This window comes from Tachysurus fulvidraco, chromosome 6 (genome assembly GCF_022655615.1).
Source record: "Tachysurus fulvidraco isolate hzauxx_2018 chromosome 6, HZAU_PFXX_2.0, whole genome shotgun sequence".
Lineage (NCBI taxonomy): Eukaryota > Metazoa > Chordata > Actinopteri > Siluriformes > Bagridae > Tachysurus > Tachysurus fulvidraco.
The window spans coordinates 8720720-8730719 of NC_062523.1; the positions used below are offsets into that span (position 1 = coordinate 8720720).

Here is a 10000-nt window from a genome sequence, read left to right on the forward strand (position 1 = left end):
TAATTGACAGCGGTTGTTACCAGACTGCATGATTTTTCGTGGTTAGCGTCTTAGCCTGTGGCATCGATAATAATGTTCTGAAAAAAGAACTAGAGATCAGACAGGTCCAGGCAGTGATGAGCAGTGCATGAACTTCTGCAGAGTCTTTCAGTATGTATGTGTGTGTGTATGTGTGTGTATATATATATATATATATATATATATATATATATATATATATATATATATATATATATATATATCTTCCCTCAGATCTCAGTGGAGCCGTAAGCGTCTGGTCAGCTTTGGCCCTGTTTGACTCTCGAGTGTTGCGTCTCTTTCCTACTCCAGAGCGACAGAGCATGTGTTCTTTACTGAACTGTCTGGGTTTGATCTCGCCTCTCATCTAGTCACCCAACCCCCAAATGGGCTGACTGACTGCAAGACACTGATATCAGATCCAGGATAAGGAGGTGCAGAGGAACAGAGCTGACTGACCTGATCTGACTGAGGGTGGGCTTGAAAAGGAAGGAGCTCGAGGAAAGAAAAAAAAAAAAAAGGAAAGTTGACAATAGTGAGGAAGATAGATCGTAGGCAGAGAGAAAAGGGAGAGAAGGAGACGATACAGATTAGAAAAATGGTGAGGGAGATAAAATTGAGGAAGGAGATGAAGACAATGGGAGGGAAGAACACACCGAGATCGAGGAAGTGAATTAGAGAGATCGATGAGAGAAGTAAAATCGAAGAACTTTGATATTTTTGATATCTGTTTTTTCTTATTTCAAAAAAAAAAAATAACCAATTTGTTCCAAACTCTAATACAATGAGTTTTCTTCACTCCACAGATTGGGTTTATTCACTTTTTTTTTTTTTTTTTGCATTCAGAATGCTCTCTCCAGCCTCCAGGTTTACTCTGATTTCACAAGGTGCCATGTGTCAGTAATGTCACTTCTGTCTGTGCCAGGTTTCGGGTAAATAATGCCTGTAATGGTTTTAATTAGACCAAATAAGCAGCCACCTGCAAAGGCACGGCACATTTTATCGCCCGAATAAAGAGAGACGGAAAGAAAAGCTTTAATTACAGCTGAGCCGTGAAAGCTGGATTGGAGGAGAGCCAATTCAAACTACGCTTGAACTGATGCAAGAACTTCAGCTGTGATGGATTTATTTATTTATTTGTTTGTTTATTAGGGGGCATGGTGGCTTAGTGGTTAGCACGTTCGCCTCACACCTCCAGGGTTGAGGGTTCGATTCCCGCCTCCGCCTTGTGTGCGTGGAGTTTGCATGTTCTCCCCGTGCCTCGGGGGTTTCCTCCGGGTACTCCGGTTTCCTCCCCCAGTCCAAAGTCATGCATGGTGGGTTGATTGGCATCTCTGGAAAAAAAATTGTTCGTAGTGTGTGATTGCGTGAGTGAATGAGAGTGTGTGTGCCCTGCGATGGGTTGGCACTCCGTCCAGGGTGTATCCTGCCTTGATGCCCGATGACGCCTGAGATAGGCACAGGCTCCCCGTGACCCGAGAAGTTCGGATAAGCGGTAGAAAATGAATGAATGAATATTTATTCGACTTAGTCCTTGTTACTTTAGTAAGTAAGTTTGCTTAGTCACAAACTATATTTATGTATATGGGATTATTGCTAATCCATTAGTGAGGGCAGTAAAAGGATAAATCAGCATCTCTTTTTTAAACTAAGCAGTGCTATAAATTGAAAAGTTGTAGTTGATGGTTTGGTGCTGAACGGGTGTAGGTTTGTTTACGTCTTAATCTTAAGCGGGCTGTATTTCTTTTAGCTGAAAATATCAGCTGAACCTCCAGGGATGCTTGCTGCAAATGTGTCTGGGTGTTCGGTGTTAAAAAGAAATTGATTTATTCTATGCTCACGGTGATCCTGCAGTACTTTTGTTTAAAAATAAATAAATAAATACTCACCTTGTTTGCTTCTGGTCTGCGTTTACTATGTTGACTTGGATTTAGCTTGAAAAACACTCAAAGCCGCATTTGAGAATAAGGGAGGTTTCGCTTACTCAGAGTTTATCACGGATAAATCGAACCCTTGTGCGTTTACCTTCTCAGCACGCTTCGTTTACGCAGATGAGAACACGGCAGTCTCGCTCAGGTGCAGACGAGAACGAGCGACAGAGGTGGTCTCGGCCTGATTTCCAATTCTTCTGTGGTTTCGTTGCAGTAAGAAAGCAGTTCGACTCAATTGACTCAACTCCAGGAAGTGAAGCAGACATACTGTATTATGAGCTGCACAAAGCTTTTTTTTTTTTAGATGCAAGCTGCTAAATTGATTTACGAGTAGTAACCCGAGCTAAGCAACAGAACTGTAGCACTACAGAAAGTCAGTGTTCTGGATATTTGTGTCAACAAAAAAATGCTGATTTCAATAAAACTAGTTATTTATATAAATATCAGCCATAACATTAAAACATGCGATGCAAGTAACATCGATTATCTCGTTCCTTTGGAACGGAACCTATCAAGGGTTGGGATATGTTAAGCAGCATATGAACAGTCAAGTCTCTGAGTCGATGTGTTGGAAGCAGGAAAAATGGGCAGTTTGAGTGCTGGTTCAGAGCCAGAGCCTAATTTAGAACCAGTTCTTTCTGTTTCGACAGCCAAAGCACCGGCTCTGAACCAGGAAAAGTGGTTCTTAAGTAGCACCTAAACATTGCTGGTCTAGACTTAAGAACCGCTTGCGTCAGGAGCTGTGGGCGGGGCTACTGTTAGCGCATTTGATAATGCACCTTAAGTTTACTAATGTTTACTACACTTTTACTTTACCGCGATATGATCAGTTATCAGCACACATGATAATAGCTACATGCTAAGGCTAAACTTTTTCTGTGTTAATGATATAGATATGGTGGTCTTGTACTTTCTCAATTACAACCTCCGTTTATACAGATTACATGGAGCTGCACGTACATGTTGGATTCGCCGTGTTTGGATGCTAATGTAGGTTCACAAAGCCATGAGCATTAACAGTAAAGCAACATCCGCCATTGTTGATGTGTTTGTGTTTGCCGCTGCTGCCCTAACGATGCTGGGATACGTGGCACATTTACAGTGACGTCACACTCGGCTCTGTGTTGGCTCTCTAACTGATGGAAAGGCAAACCGGTTCTTAGAAGGTTTGCCAGTGGAACCAACTTTGAACCATCACCAGCGCTAGCTCTGAACCAGCACCCGATTCGTTTTGGTGGAAAAGGGTATGAGTGATTTTGACAGGGGTCAAATTGTGATGGATAGATGTGAGGTGTTCCCTGTATTCAGTGGTTAGTACCAACCAAAAGTGGTCCAATGAAGGACATCCAGTGAACCACTGACAGGGTCATTGGCATCCAAGGCTCACTGATGCATGGGGAGTGAAAGCTAGCCTGCCTGTTTGGACAAACTAGTCAATTCAGTTCAATTTAATAATTAGTATAGCGCTTTTAATATTTTACATTGTCTCACAGCAGCTTTACAGAAGTATAGGAACAGACAAAAAAATAAAAGTCCAGGGAGGCACTACAGTACAATTTACTGGATTTAAATGATCTTCTGCCTACGTCTTGGTGCCAGATACCACAGCAAACCTTCAGAGTTTTTGCGGCGTCCGTGCCTCGACGAGTCAGAGGTATTTTTGGTGGCACAAGAAGGACCTACGCGATATTAGGCACTGGTGGTTTTAATGTTATGGCTGATTGAGCACTAAACATGATTCATTGTACACCATTGTTCTTCACGAGCTTGCCAAATTTTTGTTTAGCATTTGCATTTCTGCAATAAATATACCATATATTTTCCATCCCTTCATAACCTGTGCGGTTTTTTTTGCCTTTTGGTTTGCATTCTGAGCAGGCTAACACCAAAATATCCAAATAGAAAACGAGACAAAAGTGTCCATTTTGGTTTGATTTTGACTTAGCAAACAGACTAACAGGGGGGCACGGTGGTTTAGTGGTTAGCACGTTTGCCTCGCACCTCCAGGGTTGGGGGTTCGATTCCTGCCTCCGCCTTGTGTGTGTGGAGTTTGCATGTTCTCCCCGTGCCACGGAGGATTCCTCCGGGTACTCCGGTTTTTCCCCCGGTCCAAAGACATGCATGGTAGGTTGATTGGCATCTCTGGAAAATTGTTCATAGTGTGTGTGTGTGTGTGTATGAGCGAATGAGAGTGTGTGTGCTCCCTGCGATGGGTTAGCACTCCGTCCAGGGTGTATCCTGCCTCGATGCCCGATGACGCCTGAGATAGGCACAGGCTCCCCGTGACCCGAGGTAGTTCGGATAAAGCGGTAGAAAATGAATGAACGAAAACAGACTAACAGATGTGAAAATATCCTTAAACTAAACTCAGAAGCTGCCACTGAAGGTTACCTAAAGCACTTGTTGCTTGATCCGTTTCACTGGCTACATGGTTATCTCTCCTGCTAGCATTTACATAGTGAGTTATCTAGCATTGCCATATAGGGCTGTCATTCACAAGCTAGCTAGTCACACAATAATGTACACTAGCTGGCTAGATATCCATAAATACCTAGACAGTGTGTTACGGTTAGCTATTTTCACTGCAAAAATCCGACACCATCATAAAAGATGCTGTAATATTTGCCGAAATCAGTCGCATGGTTAAAATGTTTTCAAGGATTACGAGTGATTAAAAATGTCTCTCCTAATGTGCTGTTTTGAAAAATATTTTTTTTAATAAAGCTTGCTTCAGTACAAGTAAGTATACTAGTACTAGTAATAGCCTGCTAGTGCTGCAACATGGGGCTACGAGTGGACTACAGTGTGTTTAGCTAATTAGCTATCAAGCTTTTAGACAACAAGCTAGCTAGCGGTCTCTAAACACACTGTAAAAAACGTGCTGTAAGTGGTGTAATATGCCATGGGGTAAGTGCTATGCTAGTTCAGAGCTCTGCTAGTTTGTTGGAAGCAGTTGAGGGAATTTAAGTGCAGGTTCAGAGTGTAAAGGAATAACAAAGTGGGCAGATTTTGAGGTAAGAATGAAAAGATGACGTAATGTGCCATCGTGGGTCAGTGTGTGCAGGGAAATTCAGGTCACTCAATATCCTGCCTGTCGTTTCCTCTAACAGTTCTTGGGATAATTGAGTGAAATCCCCAGCTGTATTCATTCTTCTAATTGAAAGCATAAAATGCCCCCCTTTCCTTACATAGTTCTATTTCAGTAAATTCCAGCTTTGCTCTCGGTCTGCCCCACTGCCCCTTCATTCACCTCGCTTAACCCCTGTTTTCCACTGCCCCTGATGCTAACGGCCACTGATTGTGTGTGTGTCTGCCTCAGTCTGTGTGTATTTGTGGCCTGATTAAATGAGCAGCATGTGGTCTCTGGGCATCCACCACGCCGCCAGGCTAACACTAACAGGACACACTTAATTTTTTATGTCTGGGAGCATCCAGGCAGTCACAGAAGCTCTCTCGCTCTCTGTCTGTCTCTGTCTGTCTCTCTATCTGTCTCTCTGGCACAGACACACACACACACACACACACACACACACACACACACACACACACACACACACACACACACACACACACACACACACAAGCTAGATAAGTGATTTGTGTGGAATAAACAGGTCACAAGGGAGCTCTTAGCTGCTAGCGTTTTATCACGTTGCAAGAACAACGATGATGATAGTAGATTTGAGTGGGCTTTTATAAACTCGTGTGTGTGTGTGTGTGTGTGTGTGTGTGTGTGTGTGTGTATGGGCTAAATGACTGAAATGAATTCGGAAGGCATGTGTGTGAGTGGGTTGAATTTAGGGATCCTGGCTCTGAAACACTCTCGAATTCTGCACTCATCCGTCCTACTGTGTGTCTATCCCTCTCTCCTCCTCCTCCTCCTCCTTCTCCTCCTCCTCCTCTTCTCACGTCTGGCTTCTCTATCTGCCAGGCAGCCTCCCCTCCTCTCTCTCTCTCTCTCTCTCTCTCTCTCTTTCTCTCTCTTTCTCTCTCTCTCTGTCTGTCTCTATCTCTCATGCTCTTGTTTGCTCTCTCTCTCTCTGTTTCTCTCTCTCTCTCTCTGTTTCCCTCTCTCTTTCTCTCTCTCTCTCGCTCCCTCTCTCTTTCTCTCTTGCTCTCTCTCTGTTTCTCTCTCTCCCTCTCTTTCTCTCTCTCTGTCTCACTCCCACTCTCTCTCTCTCTCTCTCTCTCTCTCTCTCTCTCTCTCTCTCTTGCTCTCTCTCTCTCTCTCTCTCTCTCTCTCTCTCTCTCTCTCTCTCTCTCTCTCTCTCTCTCTCTCTCTCTCTCTCTGTCTCCCCGTGCTAGCCAATAGGAGCGTTCCAGTCTTTCCACTGCTTGCCACTCAGTGCCTTGTTGCCAGGACGACAGAAAGGCATGAGACCCACTTTAGTTCAGGATTTTAAACTTGCCGTTGATTCCGTGCCCAGCCGGAAAAGAGCTTGTGTCCCACAGAGCCCGAAACCCCATATTCACATCCGTTTTCTCATTCGTATTAAGGGTGTGGTTTATAATGTGTTATAAAGTGTCTCTAACAGTCTAATAATTATCACCCAGGTTCAAACCGTACTCACACCAGCATGCTTTACTTTCATTGAAACCCTTTTTTTGACATTTTTTCTGCCTTTTTTGAGCTTCACCCCTTTTCTCCTGTTTGTCTAGTCAGCGAGGGAGAATAAAGCTTGTGTAGCAATTGCAATATACACCAAAATTACACACAGCATCAAACTGCTCAAAATGGTCAAGCTATTCGTTTCACTTCCTGTTGTTTTTTTCCCCACAACAGATATACGGGAAATAAAAGTCAAACAACTTACTTTTCCAATTTTTGATGACAAACTGCTGCAGTCTTTCTCCTCTTAGTCACAGCACGGAAACATTTTAAACTCTTTATCCATTATAGCATGATTTGGAACTCAGGCAATTCAAGTCTAAATGATGACATATTAACTTTATTTCGAAGAGCAAAAAACACAATATAAAGTGAAAAAGCATTCCATTCTGTTTTCTAGTTTACTAAATAAACAAAACTTTCACTGCCTATGAATAATCACATCATTATCTGACCGATAGTGCGGTCTGAATAAGATGTTTATTCAGACGACTCCGGTTTCAATTTCATTTGAGGATGATCATCATCGTTACTTTACTCGATCGTTAATCCGGTTGCTTTATGTACATCCTGATTATTTATTAATATCTTGGGATACATTCTCTGTTTGTTAACCAGCAGAAAGGCTTGTTATTTTGTGTGAGGATCCGACTAGCTTTTCAAAACGGTAAGGTTTTCTCGCCTTCGGTGGAGGAATTTGGAGTAGCGTGCTCAAGCCAGACGACCGAAACCTCGGCTAACGTTCCGAACTAAGACGGAGCTGTTCCTCTATAACACGGCTCGCATATATACCAGGGTTTCCTGCAGCACTTTGCACTTCAGACGGCCCGCCTAAGCTGGGAAACCCTACCGCCTTGACTAGGTCATCCAAAACAAAAAAAATCCGCTGCACAAAAGGCCGTAATATGCATGTCGGAGAATATCGCGGGCACGTTTCACACTGCAAGCGGGCACGCGCGTCACACGGCCGAAATGAGAGAAAGACGTGGTTCGTCACTGTCTGGTCTGATAACTTTTTATTTAAGCCTGTTATTGTATTAGTCTATAGTTCTTGTAAACTTAAAGTAATTAGCTGGTGATTTTGTTGTTTGAGTTCTTCACCTACAAGCTAGGTTGCACATGCCTGTTTTTAATAATTGTTAAATGTAGTAAACCCCCCCCCCCCCCTTCACCCACCTCACCTTAACTAACAGATTTTCTGCGGGAAACCCTGTATACGATAGCTGTAGCTCAGAATTGGGCTACACGCCTACGGATACGCTTTAGGTTACGTGCAACTCGCATGTAAACAAAGATATTCAACAGTGTAGAGTGTTTGACACGAACAGTTTATTAGGACCTTTATTAGTATTGCTGTGATAAGTTTAGTACTCAGTTGCCATGAACAGGTTTTCCATCAAGTCTCCATCAGTGAACAGTTGATAACTTCAACAAAACAGACTCCAGGTTAAAACTAGGATGAATTTCCTGGTTACATACGTAATAACACTTGACTTGACCATATAGTACACAGTTATAGAACGGAAATGAATTATAATCAAACTCTCTTGTGTCACCCAGATGATGATGTCTGGTTATTCTCGAATCACCTGTTTGTTTTTTTTTAGTACGGTATAAATTCATTCATTCATTCATTCATTCATTCACTCATTCATTCATTTTCTACCACTTATCCAAACTACTGGGAGCCTGTGCTTATCTCAGGCATCATCGGGCATCAAGGCAGTAAATTTCTACATTTAAAATGTATATCTTAAATATATAAATATCTATGAGGCTGCTCTGTGACATTCTTAAAAGCGCTACAGTAATAAAATGGAATCGGATTATAAACTCATTCACGATATAACAAACGGAACGCTCTTCTCAACCTCGTGTGGTTCTGGAGGAATCCTGACCTTTTGCTCCACTTATCTCGTGTTCCCCTTCTCTCTTTGCATGCCTACTTCCCTTTTCTGACACTCTCTTTATCGCTATCTCTCCTCCTCCTCTTCCACGCTCGGCTCTCTGGTGCTTGAATTGCATCTCCTGTTTTTTTTTCTGGCAAGCAGTAGGAGGGTGTCTTCGTCTGTCTGCCTGTGTGGGGGGTGTTTTCTTTCTTTCTTTTTTTTCCCTTTTCTTTTTTTCTTTTGCAACTACGCAGTTTCGTTACTCCAACTCAGATGAATATGAGTTAGCAGTTTTAAAGAATCTGAAGGTGAAATCTGCACCTATGAAGCTTATTTGGTTTACATGTCTGACGTGTTTCTTTGTTTTCAGGACTGCGATGGTCGATGGCATCATGATCCTCCTGCTTGTGGCCTTGATAGTTTTACCAGCTGCCAGTGTGGAAGGTAAAAGTTGCACAGATTCTGTCTAGTCATAACCTCACAGGAGGAGGATAGGAAATCTCTGAAATTACAGACTTGTGTGTTTGTGGGAGTTAGGTAGCATCCTTTCTGTTCAAGAATTCTCTCTCTCTCTCTCTCTCTCTCTCTCTCTCTCTCTCTCTCTGTGTGTGTGAACTCATGTGTCAACTTATTTGGCTTCACTGATTGCCTAGAATGATGACTGAGCATTTGAATCTCTCTCTCTTTCTCTCTCTCTACCCCTCTCTCTCTCTCTCTCTCTCTCTCTTCCTCTATCTCTCTCTCTCTCTCTCTCTCTCTCTCTCTCTCTCTCTCTCTCTCTCTCTCTCTCTCTCTCTACTTATAATGTATTAACGTAATTCACAATGGAGATGATGTGCAAGGCTTTGTGTAATGAATCTCAAACTCTGTGTCCTTCTTACGACTTTCCTTCTTGTATTTCACTGCTGCTTGGCGTAGCATACTTTAGTAACCTCTGAAGAAGTATTTGACATTGTCGGCTCTCTGCATCGCAGTACTGCAGATAAAAGAGGGAGGAAGTATGATTCACTCACCTCTGTGTGCATACGTGTGTGTCCCGCATAGATAAAGCAACGGTGAATGACTTTGAGTGTGTGTGCGAGGGGCAGTCATGCGGCAGCGACGGCCGCTGCTTTGGCCAGCAGTGCTTCTCGTCGGTCTCCATCCGGAACGGGACGGGCCTGCGACAGAAGGGGTGCATTGTGAGTGTGGAGGAAGAGGCAGTACAGTGCGGAAGCTCCCTGCTGGAGTCTGGCGTCATGGTGCAGTGCTGCCAGGGAACACTGTGCAACAGCAACCTTACTGTAGAGATGCCAAGCTCAGGTGAGTCTCCTCACACACACACACACACACACACACATACACACGCGCGCGTGTGTGTGTATGTATGTATGTATGTATGTATGTATGTATGTATGTGTGTATGTATATATATATATATATATATATATATATATATATATATATATATATATATATATATATATATATATATATATTTTTTTTTTTCACACCAGGATAAACTAATCCAGACCAGTACATACACACCATGATGAACTAATCCAGACCAGTAC

At 42.8% G+C, this 10000-nt stretch overlaps 1 protein-coding gene across 3 annotated transcripts in view; it reads left to right on the top strand.

The window, feature by feature from the left end:
- The window catches only part of LOC113660865 (activin receptor type-1), a 54561-nt gene that overhangs the window by 26063 nt on the left and 18498 nt on the right, over positions 1-10000 (top strand). For all 3 annotated transcript variants that reach the window (XM_047814625.1, XM_047814626.1, XM_047814627.1), the window contains exons 2-3: positions 8818-8891; positions 9492-9749. In XM_047814625.1, coding sequence (XP_047670581.1) covers positions 8818-8891; positions 9492-9749 — 332 coding nt within the window. The remainder of the gene's footprint in view (positions 1-8817; positions 8892-9491; positions 9750-10000) is intronic.